This window comes from Staurois parvus, unplaced genomic scaffold (assembly GCF_062004578.1).
Source record: "Staurois parvus isolate SC_StPar_1 unplaced genomic scaffold, SC_StPar_1.0 ptg001766l, whole genome shotgun sequence".
In the NCBI taxonomy this organism is placed as follows: domain Eukaryota; kingdom Metazoa; phylum Chordata; class Amphibia; order Anura; family Ranidae; genus Staurois; species Staurois parvus.
Window position 1 is genome coordinate 377,576 of NW_028319562.1, and position 20,216 is coordinate 397,791.

At 45.7% G+C, this 20,216-nt stretch overlaps 1 protein-coding gene across 1 annotated transcript in view; it reads right to left on the minus strand.

The window, feature by feature from the left end:
- Positions 1-20,216, minus strand: part of CDH16 (cadherin 16) — a 93,242-nt gene that overhangs the window by 34,835 nt on the left and 38,191 nt on the right. Inside the window, exons 11-13 of the mRNA XM_089663773.1 lie at positions 17,062-17,250; positions 4,277-4,527; positions 1,163-1,296 (exon numbers count right to left, since the gene is read on the minus strand). Coding sequence (XP_089519899.1) covers positions 1,163-1,296; positions 4,277-4,527; positions 17,062-17,250 — 574 coding nt within the window. The remainder of the gene's footprint in view (positions 1-1,162; positions 1,297-4,276; positions 4,528-17,061; positions 17,251-20,216) is intronic.

Below are 20,216 nucleotides of genomic sequence, written 5' to 3' on the forward strand. Positions count from 1 at the left end.
AGATGTAACTCCGTATGACATCATGGAGATGTGAATCATCTGGAACAACTCAGCGCAATAAACAAACTGCCATTTACTCCACATTAGATCAGCGGCCCGGCCAGCACTGTTAACTCTTCCCAGACGAGCCTCCATTCTGGGGAGTGAGCCTGCACTGATGAGCCCTGGCAAGCAAGGGTTAATGGAGGGAGCTTGTCTGCAAGGTGATTCAGGTTCGTGTTCTGAGTCATCTTCCCAAAATAAAATATTAAACAATTAAAGGCCCAGAGGGATAGATGCTATTTTTGGAGTGTACAAAACCCTTGGCTGTTAAAGGGAATCTGTCACGGAGCTCAATGCCCATGTGAGAAATTTCTGGTGGAAGCTGCTTGTCAATGATACATTGGAGTGGATTTACTAAAGTCAGTTAGTGTGAGCACTTTGCAAGTGCAGTTGCTCCAGAGCTTAGTAAATGAGCAGAAGCTCTGCTGACTTCCATCATCCAATCATGTGCAAGCAAAAATGCATTTTTTTTTCTTATTTCCCATGCATGTGATTGGGTATTCTTTGCAAAGTGAAGCTTCACCTCACTTACTAAGCTCTGAAGTAACTGCACTTTGAAATGTGCACAGCCTATTTGCCTTTTATAACATAACCCCTAATTCTGCAAAACTGAATGTTACTAGGCTATTTTCTCTCCAGTTTGAACGTTTTTCATTCATAAGAATAGCATGCATCAGAAAAATTATGCATTATGAACACTAGATGGAGCTCCTGATCATAGGAAATGATCCAGTGCTAATCAGCGCCATCTAGTGTCCATAATGCTGTATTTTATGGGCACAAGAGAAGCCAGTGATGGGTCTGAAGCTTAATAGAAGGTCCAGTGGAAGGTTTGCTAGATAAAACATATTGGCCAAATGAGGCATGACAGCAAACACCCTCTCCACCGAGTGCTGCCAAATATCACCACAAGACTCCGGTGAATGGAGTGACCATAGCTGGCCAATGGCCCCTAATTCCTGGCCAATCTAGAAAGGCAAATGTGTTCAGATTTGCTGGCTTTTCATGAATAGCTAAAAAAACTTGGACTGTGTGTCAGCTGAATGTGGAGAAAGGGGGAAAACTGTCTGTTGTAATCACTCTACATTCAGAGGGTAGAGAGCTAAAAAAAATGACCCACCCGCCTCCTGCGCCAAGACTGACACACCGTAAGTGTCACCATATTTCTCTCTGTCCATGAACTGCAGCAATTGGATTTTCCCAGAATCCTCCTGGATGGACAACCAATTCCTGATGTCACCTCTGATACTGTATCTGTAATATAATAGAAAGGAAACAGACTGTACTAAATAGCGCTGACATATGCAATGATGTTGTACAGAGAACACTGAGTCAGTCACAACGGTCCCTGCACCAAAGAAGCTTACACTCTAATGTCCCCCCACAATCACACATTATAATACAGTTATATAGCTCTGACATATACCGCAGTGCTGTACAGAGAACACTGAAACAGTCACATCAGTCTCTGCACCAGAGGAGCTTACAATCTAATGTCCCCCCACAGTCACACACTACTATTATACATTATTATAGCTCTGACATATACCGCAGTGCTGTACAGAGAACACTGAACTAGTCACATCATTTTCTGCACCAGAAGAGCTTACACTCTAATGTCCCCCCACAGTCACGGTTATTAACACACGGTTATATCATACTATTATACATTCATATACAGTCAGGTCCATACATATTGGGACATCGACACAATTCTAACATTTTTGGCTCTATACACCACCACAATGGATTTTAAATGGAACGAACAAGATGTGCTTTAACTGCAGACTGTCAGCTTTAATTTGAGGGTATTTACATCCAAATCAGGTGAACGGTGTAGGAATTACAACAGTTTGCATATGTGCCTCCCACTTGTTAAGGGACCAAAAGTAATGGGACAGAATAATAATCATAAATCAAACTTTCACTTTTTAATACTTGGTTGCAAATCCTTTGCAGTCAATTACAGCCTGAAGTCTGGAACGCATAGACATCACCAGACGCTGGGTTTCATCCTTGGTGATGCTCTGCCAGGCCTCTACTGCAACTGTCTTCAGTTCCTGCTTGTTCTTGGGGCATTTTCCCTTCAGTTTTGTCTTCAGCAAGTGAAATGCATGCTCAATCGGATTCAGGTCAGGTGATGGACTTGGCCATTGCATAACATTCCACTTCTTTCCCTTAAACTCTTTGGTTGCTTTTGCAGTCTGCTTTGGGTCATTGTCCATCTGCACTGCGAAGCGGCATCCAATGAGTTGTGAAGCATTTGGCTGAATATGAGCAGATAATATTCCCGAAACACTTCAGAATTCATCCGGCTGCTTTTGTCAGCAGTCACATCATCAATAAATACAAGAGAACCAGTTCCATTGGCAGCCATACATGCCCACGCCATGACACTACCACCACCATGCTTCACTGATGAGGTGGTATGCTTAGGATCATGAGCAGTTCCTTTCCTTCTCCATACTCTTCTCTTCCCATCACTCTGGTACAAGTTGATGTCGGTCTCATCTGTCCATAGGATGTTGTTCCAGAACTGTGAAGGCTTTTTTACATGTCGTTTGGCAAACTCTAATCTGGCCTTCCTGTTTTTGAGGCTCACCAATGGTTTCCATCTTGTGGTGAACCCTCTGTATTCACTCTGGTGAAGTCTTCTCTTGATTGGTGACTTTGACACACATACACCTACCTCCTGGAGAGTGTTCTTGATCTGGCCAACTGTTGTGAAGGGTGTTTTCTTCACCAGGGAAAGAATTCTTCGCTCATCCACCACAGTTGTTTTCCGTGGTCTTCCGGGTCTTTTGGTGTTGCTGAGCTCACCGGTGCGTTCCTTCTTTTTAAGAATGTTCCAAACAGTTGTTTTGGACACGCCTAATGTTTTTGCTATCTCTCTGATGGGTTTGTTTTGTTTTTTCAGCCTAATGATGGCTTCACTGATAGTGACAGCTCTTTGGATCTCACCTTGAGAGTTGACAGCAACAGATTCCAAATGCAAATAGCACACTTGAAATGAACTCTGGACCTTTTATCTGCTCATTGTAATTGGGATAATGAAGGAATAACACACACTTGGCCATGGAACAGCTGAGAAGCCAATTGTCCCATTACTTTTGGTCCCTTAACAAGTGGGAGGCACATATGCAAACTGTTGTAATTCCTACACCGTTCACCTGATTTGGATGTAAATACCCTCAAATGAAAGCTGACAGTCTGCAGTTAAAGCACATCTTGTTCATTTCATTTCAAATCCATTGTGGTGGTGTATAGAGCCAAACATTTTAGAATTGTGTTGATGTCCCAATATTTATGGACCTGACTGTAGCTCTGACATATTCTGTGGTGGCGTACAGAGAACACCGAGCCAGTCACATCAGTCTCAGTTTTACAAACACAGAACTATTGATCCAGAATTGTAAATATTTCTGGCTCGGGTGGGGGAGGGGATCTTTATATAGTACGGGTCGATGGTAATTGAACACTTTCTATTCATAATTTAGAATTCTTCTCCTGTAGATGGTGAGATGATCGGATCCTCGGAGAGTATTTCTGGGCGGATATAAAGACACCTGAAGTTACATATTTGTTACAATTTATCATATGTATTCACAACACATATAACTTCCTGACATCTGTCTTTATATTATCTCCCCATTATCATCTGCACACACCGGCACCCAACAAGCAGGTTTAAAGATACGACAGTGATATGTAATATTGAACTGCACAGTACTGCTGATCTAACATGTTTCAGGCACTGGGTACTAGTAGGGGAAGTCTTTAGGCAGTGCACAGGAGGAGCAGAACACATCGAGGACCTCATCAGTAATGGTGGCCAGATGTGAGAACCTGACACAGGGAACCGGGGAGCTGCAACCAATGTAGAGTGGTGTCACCTGTCTGGCTATGCAGCATAGCGTAGTAAATCCTAAGACTGGCTGAACAGCACTGCTTTGAATCACAGGTACTTTTAAAGGGTTTTGCCTTTAAAGCTGCCTAATTATCTATCCTGTCTGATAACACTGAACTGCGGTAAATATGGCTTCCTCTCTGCCTGGACCAATCAGAGTTGGAGAAGGTAAGCCATCAACCCTTTTGGGTGGAGTGACCCTTTAAGCTGTATCAGGTGACACATCTGGAGAAGAACCATTATGAGCCCCTTTATAAAGGCGTCCATAGACATCAGCCTAGTGGGCCCCTCCCTCGCACACTGTAGCCAGGACTGCCGCCCACTTACCTGAGGCTGGCCTGGTGATAGATATCGGCATCAGAGGCCGACACAGTCAAGATGAGCACCCCCGGCGGAGTGTTCTCCAATACTTGGACTTCATATTTCTCCTCTGTGAAGACTGGGGCCTCATTGACATTACTAAGAGAGATTATGATGGAGGCTGTAGAGCTGGGACCGTACTCCACCCCGAGCAGCTCCACCGTGTTCTTCACCACGACCACAAGGTGATATTCCCGAACCCGCTCATAATCCAAATCCTGCCAGACCAGAATAATGTCATTATAATAAATCAATGATCATCACCAGCCACTGTCATCTGCAACCTGGGTATAATTTGTATTCTGTATGCATGGACTCTGCCCAGTACCACTTCTCTGGTCCTGTATGCCGGGTGTAATTCTCAGTATCTGCCATTATTCTGTATGGATGGACTCTGCACAGTACCACTTCTCTGGTCCTGTATGCCGGGTGTCATTCTCAGTATCTGCCATTATTCTGTATGTATGGACTCTGCACAATACCACTTCTCTGGTTCTGTATGCCGGGTGTAATTCTCAGTCTCAGTCATTATTCTGTATGTATGGCCTCTGCCCAGTACCACTTTTCTGGTCCTGTATGCCGGGTATAATTCTCGGTACCTGTCATTATTCTGTATGTATGGACTCTGCACAGTACCACTTCTCTGGTCCTGTATGCCGGGTATAATTCTCGGTATCTGCCATTATTCTGTATGTATGGACTCTGCACAGTACCACTTCTCTGGTCCTGTATGCCGGGTGTAATTCTCAGTCTAAGTCATTATTCTGTATGTATGGACTCTGCCCAGTACCACATCTCTGGTCCTGTATGCCCGGTGTCATTCTTGGTATCTGTCATTCTATATGTATGGACTCTGCCCAGTAGCACTTTTCTGGTCCTGTAAGCAGTGTTGTATTTAGACTTTGTGCTGCCCTAGGCAACACAAAAATCGTTTGCCCCCACGGACACCAACCAACACCCCCCACCCCCTCCAGCAGGGACAGCCTGACATTGACCAACAACACCCCTGCCCCCCACCTGGGAGAGTCTTCCACTACCCCAATCCCCCCCCCCGGCAATAGAGAGAGACACTCATCTTCACAGCTCCAGACATCCCCGGGAACGAGAGTCAGGCTCTACATACACCATCAAGCAGCCGCAGCCTCTCTCAGATCCCACCTGGTTCCCATGGCACGTGTGTCCCTTATTTCATCCCTTCTTCTGGGGGGAGGTGCTGCCCCCCTGAAAAATGCCACCCTAGGCAAGTGCCTTATTTGCCTTGTGGTAAATACATCCCTGCCTGTATGCCGGGTTTAATTCTCGGTATCTGTCATTTTTCTGTATGTATGGACTCTGCACAGTATCACTTCTCTGGCCCTGTATGCCGGGTGTAATTCTCGGTATCTGTCATTATTCTGTATGTGTGGACTCTGCACAGTAGCACTTCTCTTGTCCTGTATGCCGGGTGTAATTCTCGGTATCTGTCATTATTCTGTATGCATGGACTGTGCCCAGTAGCACTTCTCTTGTCCTGTATGCTGGGTGTAATTATTCTGAATGTTTGTACTACTACTATGACAGGTCCTCTTTTCATCCTAAGGGCAGAGTAACACTAGTTACAATCCCAGGAGCTGCTCTGTAAGTTATACACTGCAACCGTTATTTTACAGCAGTTAGAAAACAAAGTTTCAGCAATGAGGGCTTCATTTTGTGTTTGCTGTGTTGTATGGGAAAATCCCACAATTTCAGTATTTTGGTCCTCTTGGATAGGGACGCATTAACCTCCCGTGACCCAGAGCAATTGGCAACAAGGCTTACAATCAACCAGGCTACGCTGCTCTGGGCTGCAGTGCAATAACTCCATCTAAGGTCCCCCCCTTGCAGAACGGTAAAGTGCGGCACTTTTCCCCCCTTACCGCCTCCTCCATACCTGGGGGTCGAGATCTATACGCCCCCTCTCTGCTCCAAAGTGCCAATTTTGTACAGCGGGGAGGCTGAACTGACAACATCCCTAAAAGGATGAAAACCTTTACAAAACATTTCTGAATTCACGGCTCTTTCATAGACATGGCGGGGGGCGAATGGCGAGGGGTTTCAATGAGTCGCAATCGAAGAGGGAAGGATGAAAAAGGAGCTTAGAGGCAGAAAAGGCGAAGGCTCATGAAAAGAGTGTAACAACGGCGATGGTTGCAGGCCATTAGAGGAAATTCCACAAAGAGAAATTAAAAGGAAGAAATACAATGTAACAATCTGGAGGAGCTCTGTCATTGGCTGAACCATGCTGCTCCTTTAAATGTGAAGATTAAATATCATCAATTGTGTGCTGTGTGTACAATCCTTTACTTATATGCCACCCTCATTATCCCAAAATGATGGTCAGATTGAAATCTCCCGTCTGTACCTAAGTGGTCATAGAAATGAAAACATTAAAAAAGGACAAGCCTTTATTAGGAATACAGAGACATTATAAAGGTTAATAAGTTCAGGGACTTCAAATAACTTCTGATGAGGTCCTATTGTAAATGGCCTCGATGTAAATGGACCTTTTATAATTGGCCTTGATGTAAGAGGCCTTGTAAATGGCCCAGTTATAAATGGCCCTCTTATAAATAGTCACAAATAGGCCATTCACGGTTGCGGCTGTCAATCACGGGTCCTGGCCGGTGATTACTCGGCGGCGCCCGGTGATTGTCGAGGATCTCCGGCAGGGAGGAGAACTGTTTGCAAACAAAACAGTTCTCCTCCCTGTCAGCTCATGCACACTGCTTTGCATGGCTGTGCACAGCACGGCCGTACAAAGCAGTGTGCTTACAGTGAAGCACAAACACACAGCCCCATAGTAAAACACACCCAGCACACAGGTAACCCTTTGATTGCCGAGGATCTCCAGCAGGGAGGAGAACTGTTTGCAAACAAAACAGTTCTCCTCCGTGTCAGCTCATGCACACTGCTCTGCATGGCTGTGCACAGCACGGCCATACAAAGCAGTGTGCTTACAGTGAAGCACAAACACATGGCCCCATAGTAAAACACACCCAGCACACAGTTAACCCTTTGATTGCCCAGGATCTCCGGCAGGGAGGAGAACTGTTTGTAAACAAAACAGTTCTCCTCCCTTTCAGATCATGCACACTGCTTTGCATGGCTGTCTACAGCACGGCCATACAAAGCAGTGTGCTTACAGTGAAGCACAAACACACGGCCCCATAGTAAAACACACCCAGCACACAGTTAACCCTTTGATTGCCCAGGATCTCCGGCAGGGAGGAGAACTGTTTGTAAACAAAACAGTTCTCCTCCCTTTCAGATCATGCACACTGCTTTGCATGGCTGTCTACAGCACGGCCATACAAAGTAGTGTGCTTACAGTGAAGCACAAACACACGGCCCCATAGTAAAACACACTCAGCACACAGTTAACCCTTTGATCGCCCCTCATGTTAACCCCTTTCTGCCCAGTGTCATTAGTACACTGTCAGTGTTTTTTTTTTTTAACACTGATCACTGTATTGGTTTCACTGGGGATGTCAGTGACACCAAGTCAGTTTCCACCAGTGTCAGAATGCTCGCCACAGTCCCGCCGCCATTACTAGTAAAAATAAAAATAAGAAAAATTCTGCCATTTGTAAATGCTATAACTTTCACGTAAATTTTTTTCAGGTACTTATATAGCACCGTCAATTTACGCAGCACTTTACATATATATTGTACATTCACATCAGTCCCTAACCCTCAAGGGGTGTACAATCTAAGGTCCCTAACTCACATTCATACATACACATACTAGGGCCAATTTAGACAGGAGCCAATTCATCTCTCAACATGTCTTTAGAGTGTGGGAGGAAACCCACGCAGTCACAGGGAGAACATGCAAACTCCAGGCAGGTGGTGCCATCGTTGGGATTCGAACCAACAACCCTAATACTGCCAGGTGGAAGTGCTAACCATTTAGCCACTGTGCTGCCCAACATTTACACACATTTCTTTTTTTTTTTAGCAAAGACATGTCACAGAATACATTTTGGCCTACATTTGTGATGAAATTTGATTTATTTAATTTTTTGCTGGACATGTTTAATAGCAAAAAGCTAAAAATATTGTTTTTTTTTCTCAAAATTGTCGGTCTTTTTTTTTATAGTGCAGAAAAAAAAAATGCACAGGCGATCAAATACCACCAAAAGAAAGCTCAATTTGTGGGAGGAAAAAAAGACGTAAATTTCATTCGGGTGCAATGTTGCATGACCGCGCAATTGTCAGCTAAAGAAGCACAGCGCAGTAACACAAAAAATGGCCTGCTCAGGAAGGGGGGGTAAATCCTCAGGAGGGCAAGTGGTTAATGTCAGGAGAGTGGTTTGTATGTCTCTGCACTGATTTGGGTGTTTGTTGCTATGAAGAATTGAATTGATGAAAGGTTGGAGTTGCAGCGATTCCAGTGATTTGTAGCTCAGCTCACCATCAATGGATTTTTAGCAGCATTTAGAAATACAGAATTGCCTTAGAAGCCCTTCCCACTGCGTGATGACCACATAGCCAAGATGTAGCCACAGAGACAAACATCGTAACCAGCTTCTGATAGCCACAGAAAAGATGCAGAGTTGTCAGCTCTGAGGAAGGGGGTGCGTCCCCCGAAACGTGTCAGCCCCCCAACTGTTGTATGTAGTCAGATGACATCACCATATGGCTAGAGCTGTTATTTGATACATCTTTTCCTTACAATACTTGTGAGTATGCAATTGTTTTTGGGATCCAATAAATATCTATGGTGGTAATGCACTAGGTTTGCACCCTCCTGTGTGTTTTTGCAGTCTGATACAATGTTGCTGGCAGGTGCGGCCCTAATATCACACAACATTACCATGACTTACACATTGACTAGCCTATGGAAAAATCATCATAGCACCTCTTTAACGTTTTCATTCTGTCCTATTGTTATTCCGAAACTTCTATGTCTTAGTTTATCATATCTGAAAATTCTTCAATGTTCCCGGATACTTTGGGGACTCTCCTGACCTTTCAGATCCTAATCAGAATTGACTATTTCACAGCCTGGGTGAGACTCACAGAGAGCTGAGGGATGAGCTTTGTTGAGGAGAAGGATGAATGTAGTCGAGGAAAAGGGATGAATGTAGCCAAGGAAGAGTGAGGAATATGGCATAGGAGAAGGGATGAATGTAGGCGAGGAGAAGGGATGAATATAGCCGAGGAAAAGGGATGAATGTAGCCAAGGAAGAGTGAGGAATATGGCATAGGAGAAGGGATGAATGTAGGCGAGGAGAAGGGATGAATATAGCCGAGGAAAAGGGATGAATGTAGCCGAGGAGAAGGGATGAGTGTAGCCGAGGAAAAGGGATGAATGTAGCCAAGGAAGAGTGAGGAATATGGCATAGGAGAAGGGATGAATGTAGGCGAGGAGAAGGGATGAGTGTAGCCGAGGAAAAGGGATGAATGTAGCCAAGGAAGAGTGAGGAATATGGCATAGGAGAAGGGATGAATGTAGCTGAGGAGAAGGGATGAGTGTGGCCGAGGAGGACGGATAATGTAAGGGATTTCCAGCCAGAAGAATCGCGATCGGTAACGCGCATGCGCATAGGAATTCCTGTAGAAGAATTGCCGGTTGTGCACATGCGGGCAGGAATGAGCGATCGCGCACACGCACGTGCACGCGCACGGCGAAGATTGGCGCCAGACGGCCCATTTAAGGAGTGCCTCTGCTCAGGCTCAGTGCTGACTGGTCCCCCCGTGTCCTGCTTGCTCCTGTTCGATTCCTTTGTTGCTGACCCGGCTTGTTCCTGACCCGACTCCGATTGCTCTCCTGCTCCTGGTCCCTGACTTTGGCTCTGCTCCTGACTTTGGCTTTTCCTTCTGATTCTGTACCACGCTGCCCGACTGTTTATGACCCCGGCTATCCTTGACTCTGCTCCAGTCCTGTGTCCTGGCTACCTACCTTGCTCTGCTGCTCATCTGGCAATCCACAGAACCTGCCTGGTCTATTTCTACGGTGCCCAAATCAGAGGATACTCTGCCTACTAAGGTCATCATCTGCAAGAGCAGCAAGCAACAACCACTGGTGCTCTTGTCTCCCTGGTCCCTAGACTCCCTCAGTTCCAACCTCAGCTGGGTCAGGGCTAGTGACACAAGTGAGGCCGACCTCATCAATTCAGTCTCCCATCAGGTACGTGACAGATAAGTATAGCCGAGGAGATGCGTATGGCCAAAGAAGAAAATGATGAATATTGCTGAGGAGAGGGAATGACTGTAGCCAAGGAAGAATGATGAATATAGCATAGGAGAAGGGATGATTGTGGCCGAGGAGAAGGGATGAATGTAGCCAAGGAACAGTGAGGAATATAGCATAGGAGATGGCATGAGTATGGCCAAGGAAGAAAGGGATGAATATGGCTGAGGAGAGGGAGTGAATGTATCAAAGGAGGAGGGATCAATATGGTCGAGAATGAGGGATAAATGTGGCTGAGGAAGAGGATGAAGATGGCCAAGTAGGTGCGATGAATATGGCCAAGGAGGAGGGATGAATGGACAAGCAATACAGTGGAGTCCAAACATTACATAGAAGGTTGACTACTACAGAGGAGGCCAAGCAATACAGAAAAGATTACCAGAAAAGGATGAGCATCACAGAAGAGAACAAGCAATACGGACGGGGCAACAAGGAAGGTGCTGACCACTGCCGAGGAGAAGGCATGAGTATGGCTAAAGAAGAAAAGGATGAATATGGCTCAGGACAGGGAGTGATTGTATCAAAGGAGGAGGGAACAATATGGTCGAGAAGGAGGGATGAATGTGGCCGAGGAAGAGGATGAATGTGGCCAAGGAGTTATGATGAATATGGCCAAGGAGAAGGGATGAATGGGGCCGAAGAGGAAGGATCAATATGGCTGAGGAGGAGGGAGGAATATGGACAGTGAGGAGGGAGGAATGTGGCAAGGGGGAGGAATGAGTATGGCTAAGGAGGAATAATGAATGTGGCCGAGGAAAATGGATGAATGTGGTCAAGGCAGAGGGATCAATATGGCTGAGGAGGAGGAATAAATGTGGCTGAGGAGGAGGGATGAATGTGGTTGAGGAGAACGAGTGAATGTGGCCGAGGAGGAGTCATGAATACGGCCGAAAAGGAGGGATCAATATGGCCCAAGGAGGAGGTATGAACATGACCAAGGAGGAGGAATGAATGTGGCTGAGGAGGAGGGTTGTATCCATGATAGAGGATGATATTCAGGGTCATCTATCCTTAGACCTCCCACATGAGTTTCCTAATATCCCCTTATCTGCACTGTGAGTAAATCTCAGGATTATCCACCACTTCTACATCATAGCGACAGTCTGCGGTGTTGTATGATGGAGGATCTGATCTCACTGAGCTGTAGGTTTTATAGAAGATTGGTCACAAAGGGGCTCATTCAGCAAAACATGCCATATTTAGAATGACAATCAGACATCATACAATTATATTTGTGTTCTTGTTGATCACAACAAATTTGCATTTCTCTGATGTCGACACCTCTGTGCAGGATTCAGGAAAATGGAAAAGGTGGGCCAGGATAATCCAACATGGTCCATTGACTATTCCAGCAAACAAAGCCATCAGGGGGACTGACATGTCTATAGACATAAGTCCAGGCAGACAAAGCAGTGCAAGGATAGAGTTACAGAGAAAAAGAGAATGCTACAGAATACAAAATGAGCATCACAGGAAAGATTAGACTCTGCAGAATACAGCCAGCACCTGGGAGGATGGCGAGGGCTACAGAAAAGGCTGAGGATCATAAAGGAGGTCAAGCACCTCAAAGGAGGCCAAGCAGCACAGAAAAGACTAAGCAGTATAGAAGGGCAACACAGAAGAGGACAAGCAATACGGTGGAGTCCAAACATTACAGAGGAGGCCAACCACATCACAGGAGACCAGCCAGCACAGAAAAGACTAACCAGTACAGAAGAGCACCACAGAAAAGGATGAGCATCACAGAGGAGGCCAAGCACCACAAAGGAGGCCCAGTGGTACAGAAAAGACTAAGCAGTACAGAAGATCATTGCAGAGGAGGCCAACCACACTACAGGAGACCAGGCAGCACAGAAAAGACTAACCAGTACAGAAGAGCACCACAGAAAAGGATGAGCATCACAGAGGCCCAGTGGTACAGAAAAGACTAAGCAGTACAGAAGGTCATTGCAGAGGAGGCCAAGCACCACAGAAGAAGACAAGCAATAAAGCGGAGTTCAAAGATTGCAGAGGAGGCCAACCAGTGTGACCACCTCAGAAGAGACCAAGCAGCACAGAAAATACTAACCAGTACAAAAAAGCACAACAGAGGAGGACAAGCAATACAGTGGAGTCCAAACATTACAGAGAAGGTTGACCACCAAAGAGGAGGCCAAGCAATACAGAAAAGAACAACAGAAAAGGATGAGCATCACAGAAGAGGCCAACATCACAGAAGAGAACAAGCAATACGGAGGAGGCAACAAAGAAGGTGCTGACCACTGCAGGGGATGCTGAGCATCACAGAACATGCTGAGCAATACAGAAAACACTGAGTAGCACAGAAGAGGCCAAGCACCATAGAAGAGGCCACATACAATAGAAAAGGCTGGACATCAGAGAAAAGTGCTAAGTACCACTGGAGAAGCTCAGTGCCGAAGAAGAGGCCAAGAGCTACAGAAAAGCCTGAGCACCACAGGAGAGGTTGAGCACCACATGTGCAAGGACAAGTAATCCAGAAAATGGCGATACCACAGAAGAGCCTGAGCATCACAGAAGATGCTGAGCATCACAGAAGAGGCCAAGTATCACAGAAGAGGCCAAGCATTATAAAAGAGGCTAAGCACCACTGAAGTGACCAAGCAGCACAGAAGAGTCTGTGCGCTACAGAAGAGGTTGAGCAGCACAGAAGAGCTTGAGGACTATAGAAAAGGCTGAACACCACTGAGGAGGCCAAACACCAGAAAGGAGGCTGAACACCAGGAAGGAGGCCAAACAGCAAAGGGTCCAACCACTGTAGAAGAAGCCAAGCACCACAGGGGAGCCTAAGCACCAAACAAGAAGCTGAGCACCACAGTAGAGGTTGATTCAAACATGTTCTTCACATTCCACACAGTCACTGTACAGGCAGATTGTACTCATTTTGTATCCTATTGTCCCCCCGTTACATTATATTAGATTTTTTACTTTGACTGTGTGATGGAAATGCTGGGGTCATTAAAGTCCCAGGAGGACAGATTATGAGGAGTCATAGAAGAGGTGACACTCGTCACATACGATGACGTTGGAGGGAAATGTTCTGGCCATGGGTCTGAGTCAGCGGTTGGAGAGGGGCAGCACCCCGTCACGACCAATTCTCAGCCACTTCTCATCATCGTTTTATCTTCTTAATAAACATCTCACTCGCTCCTCTCAGCCACGAGACATTTGCCGCTTTTGTGTCATAGGTGCAGCGAGGAACAAGACGCTTAATTAGAGGAGCCACCCGCTGGGCGTTCTGCTAAATGGTGCGTCAGAGTAAATTCATCTCACAGATGAGAAGATGACGACTCGGGTCACATTTCTGCTTCTTTGATGACAATTCCCAAATGTAATCAAAAAGTGAAACAATATGACCACAAAAAGGGAAACCGGGATGGCTAGGGGTCAGCTTCAGCTTTCCTTTCCTAAAGTCTATAAATGGAGATTCATATGATGAGTTAATATTATATATATATGTAATAATATACAGAATGCACAAACTTTTTGTTGTTTTGGGTGAAGTGTGGGAAGATTAGAACCCTTGTTAGGATTCCATTGCTGTCTGTGTCCCTGTTAGGGAGATTCACCCTCTATATTTGTCCTGTTGCCACCAAGACAGAGATGAGAAATCTAAAATGTTGGGGTTCTTCTAATAGGGAAACTGTCTAATAGGGGATAGTCTTCCATTTTGGAGGGATTTCCTGTCACTTCCTGCTGTGTCTCTGGAACAGGAAGTGAAGGAAAATCTCTCCGATGGGACACATCACACGTACCTCTCCCAGGATACAGTGTTGGGTCTCCCCTCCAGTGCATGGCTCCTGACATTTCTTGGTTTCACCTGGAACCCCGCACTGCAGCCAATCAGGAAATAGTTCTCCTGATTGGCCCCCGTTTTATTGCAAAGTGAGGTATGGCACAGTGTTTGAGCAATGCATCCTTGCACTTCAGCTGAGCTCCCTGCTCCACCCCAGTGCGTCCTGTGACTCCAGTGTATCCCACCACATCCTGTGCCACCAGTGGACCCCAAGACTCCAGTACACCCTGAAGCATTGGAGCATCCTGTGCCACCAGTGGACCCATGACTCCAGTGCACCCCACAGCATTAGATCATCCTGTGACTCCAGTGCGCCTCATAACTCCAGTGCACCCCACAGAACCAGAGCATCCTGTGTCACCAATAAACCCCATGACTCCAGTGCACCCCACAGAACCAGAGCATCCTGTGTCACCAATGGACTCCATGACTCCAGTGCACCCCACAGCATTAGATCATCCTGTGACTCCAGTGCGCCTCATAACTCCAGTGCACCCCACAGAACCAGAGCATCCTGTGTCACCAATAAACCCCATGACTCCAGTGCACCCCACAGAACCAGAGCATCCTGTGTCACCAATGGACTCCATGACTCCAGTGCACCCCACAGAACCAGAGCATCCTGTGTCACCAATGGACTCCATGACTCCAGTGCACCCCACAGAACCAGAGCATCCTGTGTCACCAATGGACCCCATGACTCCAGTGCACCCCACAGAACCAGAGCATCCTGTGTCACCAATGGACCCCATGACTCCAGTGCACCCCACAGAACCAGAGCATCCTGTGTCACCAATGGACACCATGACTCCAGTGCACCCCACAGAACCAGAGCATCCTGTGTCACCAATGGACCCCATGACTCTAGTGCACCTCAGACCATTAGGGCATCCTGTGTCATCAGTGTGCCCCATGACTCCAGTGCCCCCCACAGCCCAAAAAGTCCTTATTTCAGTGTATATGAACCCTGCCTGCAATAAAAACAGCAAAAACACTTGTCCCGCCACTGCATCCAGGTTGTAAAGCATGCTGGAGAAGTCCCATGATCACATCAGTGCGGACATAATGATCACAAGGCTTTGTTGATACACAATAGGTCAGAGGCGTCCCTAGGGTTGGTGTCACCCCCTGCAACGATCCCCGCAGAATGGATCGGATCTGTGGATTGAGCCTAATGGATCGTAGCCCGATCCATTAGGCTCAATCAGCAGATCCGATCCATTTTGCGGGGATCGTCGGCTTTCTTTACAACTTACCTTTTTCGTGGAGCGGGTCCAGTGTCACCCCGTATAGGTTGCATGCCGACGATCCCCACAGGATGGTTCCGATCTGCGGATTGAGCATAATGGATCAAAGTCCGATCCATTATGCTCCCCAATCCGCAGATCCCATCCATCCTGCGGGGATCGTCGGCTTGCTTACAACTTACCTTTTCGTGGAATGGGTCCGGTGTCACCCAGTGCAACCGGTATCACCCAGTGCGGGCCGTACACCCCTAGTACCTGCCTCGGGACGCCACTGCAATAGGTTATAATTAACGTTAGATTTTGAGTTAGTCTCAGTTCACACTACTGCGATCTGAAAGTCGCGCAACTTACAGTGCGACTTTGCTGGGCAACTTGAGTACTATGTTGGAGCAACTCTGCAGCAACTTTCAGGGAAGGCCTGGGTAATCTTTTTGTAATGTTGGATCCAAATCACATCAATATAGATGAGAATCCGACTTGGAGGCGACTTCCATTAAAGTCTATGGGCACAAGGCGGATAGAAGTCAACTTGAAGTAGTACAGGAACCTTTTCTTAAGTCGGAGGAGTGCTAATTAAGACACCTCTCATTGACTAACATGGGATTTCACATGTCATGCGACCTGGGGTCTCACAAGTCGGACCCCAAGTCGCGGCAGTGTGCACCGAGCCTTATTGTTATTAGTATTTTATTTGTTTATAAACAAAGCTGAAGATTTACTAGGCCAAATGTGACGGTGTGATCACACAGCTTTGTTAGAAAACAAACCCATGTGTTTTTTTCACTTCACTTTTCACCTAAGGAACCGACCTGGTGAAATTTAAATGTTACCGTTGATGTAATGTTGTCAAAGACCAAATCGTTAATTCTGCTGTATAATCAGTTTGGCCAGACTCACTCCTCTCACCTGTACTAAGGATGTCACAACACTTTTCAGGAGCTGCAGTTCTGCAATCATTGCCCCTCCACCTCTTTGGTCTCACTCAGGGGCGGACTGACAACTCATGGGCCCCCCGGGCAATAGGGGATCATGGGGCCCCTATGTCCTTGCCCAAACTCAAAAAAGCCTATGAAAAAGGTACCAGGGGCATCTCATGGGGCCCTCTACTGACCCCGGGTCCTTGGGCAGTGCCCAAGTTTCCAAATGGTCAGTCTGTCCCTGGTCTCACTGGTGCTTCTCTGCTCTCTTAACAAGCATCTAACAATGTATAACATTTCCCTAAAATTCTATATTAAGCAAGGAAAAAAAATGGTGGATTCCAGCAAAAACTCAATTTCGGCTTTTTGAAGTCACTGGAGAAAATCATCCCAACATTGAGAGAGATTTTCTCTGGGGCACGCTGGATACCACAAGAGCCTGCTTATGTATACTAGTTACAAATTTGGTTTATGAGGTTGTCCTGCTGTAAAATCTGAGATTTGCCAGAAAACAATTGGAGTTACCCATTAAATAAGGAATCCCGACCAGAAACATGTACCTTTTCCAGGAAGATGGTGACGGCATTTTGGTCCCCATCAGTTTTAGTTTGGAAGGTTCCGTCTTCATTCCCGGACTGTATGGAGAACTCCATCGCTTTATTCACCATCTCCACATCATCGTCCGTTGCTGTCAGTGTCACAATGGTTGTACGAGGCACAGCGTCCTCCGCAATAATAAATGGCGGAAACTGCAAAAAAAAAAAAACAACGAATCACCACAAGACCATGATAGACATATACTGAAGATCAAAGCTGATATTTGTTTTTTCTATTTCTTTGCTTTTAATTTATTCATATGAAACATTTGCTTTCCATGGAAGGAAATTACACTGGTTGAAGCTTTCTGACATAATATGCCCTATAAACTCAACGCTAACTCTCCCTGTAACCTTAACATTAACACTCGATGTAACCCTAACACTAACTCTCCCTGACACACAACACTCGATGTAACCCCAACACTAACTCTCTCTGTAACCTTAACACTAACACTCAATGTAACCCCAACACTAACTCTCCCTGACACACTAACACTCGATGTAACCCCAACATTAACCCTCCCTGACACCCTAACACTCGATGTAACCCAAACACTAACTCTACCTGACACCCTAACACTAACACTCTATGTAACTTCAACACTAACTTTTCCTGACACCCTAACACTAACACTAGATGTAACCTCAATACTAACTCTCCCTGACACCCTAACACTAACACTCAATGTAACCCAAACATTAACCCTCCCTGACACCCTAACACTAACACTCGATGCAACCCCAACACTAACTCTCCCTGATACCTTAACACTCGATGTAACCCCAACACTAACGCTCCCTAACACCCAAACACTAACGTTCAATGTAACCCCAACACTAACTCTCCCTGACACCCTAACACTAACACTCAATGCAACCCCAACACTAACTCTCCCTAACACCCAAACACAAACATTCGATGTAACCCCAACACTAATTCTCCCTGACACCTTAACACTCGATGCAACCCCAACACTAACTCTCCCTGACACTCTAACACTAACACTCGATGCAACCCCAACACTAGCTCTCCCTGACACTCTAACACTAACACTCGATGCAACCCCAACACTAACTCTCCCTGACACTCTAACACTAACACTCGATGCAACCCAAACACTAACTCTCCCTGACACCTTAACACTCAATGTAACCCCAACACTAACTCTCCCTAACACCCAAACACTAACACTCAATGTAACCCCAACACTAACTCTCCCTAACACCCAAACACTAACACTCAATGTAACCCAAACACTAACTCTCCCTGACACCCAAACAATAACACTCGATGTAACCCCAACACTAACTCTCCCTGTAACCTTAACACTAACACTTGATGTAAACCTCCCTGTTACCCCAGTACTAACTCTCCCTGTGGCCTCAACACTAACCCTCAGTGTAACACTAACAGTAACCTTAGTGGTAACCCTCCCTGTAGCCTCAACACTAACCCCTCTATAACAATAACACCAACGCTCCCTGTAACTCTAACACTCCCTGTAAACCTAACACTAACCCTCTCTGTAACTTGAAAACTAACCTTCCCTGTAACCTTAACACTAGCCCTCCCTGCAACTCCAACACTAACACTCCCTGTAAACTCAACATGATACCTGCATAACACTATCCCCAATAACATCAATTCTCCCAGTAATTCTATCACTAATTGTCCCTGTAACCCAGAAATTATTCATACCTTCAACACTAACATCATCCCCCCCCCAGAACCGCAATACTAATCCTCCCTTTGACGTTACCATTAATCCTCCTGTAACCTCAACACTAATCCTTCCCATAACCCCAATAATAACCCTCTATGTGACTTTACCACTAACCCTTCCCATAACCCCAACACTAATCCTCCCTGTAACCCCAATACTAACCCTCCGTGTGACTTTACCACTAACCCTTCCCATAACCCCAACACTAATCCTCCCTGTAACCCCATTACTAACCCTTCATGTGACTTTACCACTAGCCCTTCCTGTAACCTCAACACTAACCCTCTGTGTAACTTTAACACTAACCCTCCATAACACTAGCCCCCATAACATCAACCATCCCAATAACTCTAACACTAATCCTCAATGTACCCTAACACTAACCCTCCCTGTAACCCCAGAAATTGCTATCTATGTATAGATCTGCTATTGGCATTACTGTACCTTATTTCCTCTATACTGTATGCAGGTAAAATAACCCCCCTCTCTTCCCAATGTATAGCTAATTAATTGAAATCAACAAATGTGATTATCCTCCTGAACCCATAAATACGGTTCAATCTGCGGAGTACCTGACAATACATGAGTCCCAGTTGCCCAGTTTCATTGAATGTTAGAGAATCATTGTCATATTAATGAGAACATGTGGCTACTTAGTGGACTCATTGAGCCGCCATATGGGTCATCCTGTAGAAGGATGACATTCCTGAGCCAATATGGCTACTACTGCTGTCTACGTTCCCACAAACCCCTTGCTTCAGCACTGCCTGGAACATTCAGATGTCTCTCATTCCAAGAATTTACCCTGACACACCACTCTGGAAGATGTACCCGACACGACGCAAGGAACGTTCATAAATCTTTCCTAATAAAATAAATCTCATCTCAGGCTGTGGGTTGAATATACTGTAAAATCATCTTCCCTTAGGACGTGATTCACCTATATACATCAGATGAGTATTTACAAAGTGATTATCAGAGCAGCTGGAGAGCTTTTCACACAATAAATTCTCCCAGCACTAATCGATAAAACCAATCTCAATGAAGAGGCCTTTTGTTTGGATCTCGGTAACATTGTGTTCTTTGCTCAAGTACCACTCGCCTGCACATCTGACGCCACCATGACTCTGACACCTAAAACCTACTGGGGGATTCATCCTGAGACTGGAAGAGATCAACCCAACAAATAGAAATAGGCTTCTATCCAATCTCTGTAAACTCAATGTTCGATCTACCAAAATGATGTAATATATGCATCTACCTAATCTAAATCAATCAATTTGTATCCAATCAGGTTTGCCCTGGCAATACAAACTTTTTGAGCTTAAGTCACCCTAAGCTATTTAGAAACATATGTAATTCATTAATGATCAGCAATTATCTATATTTATT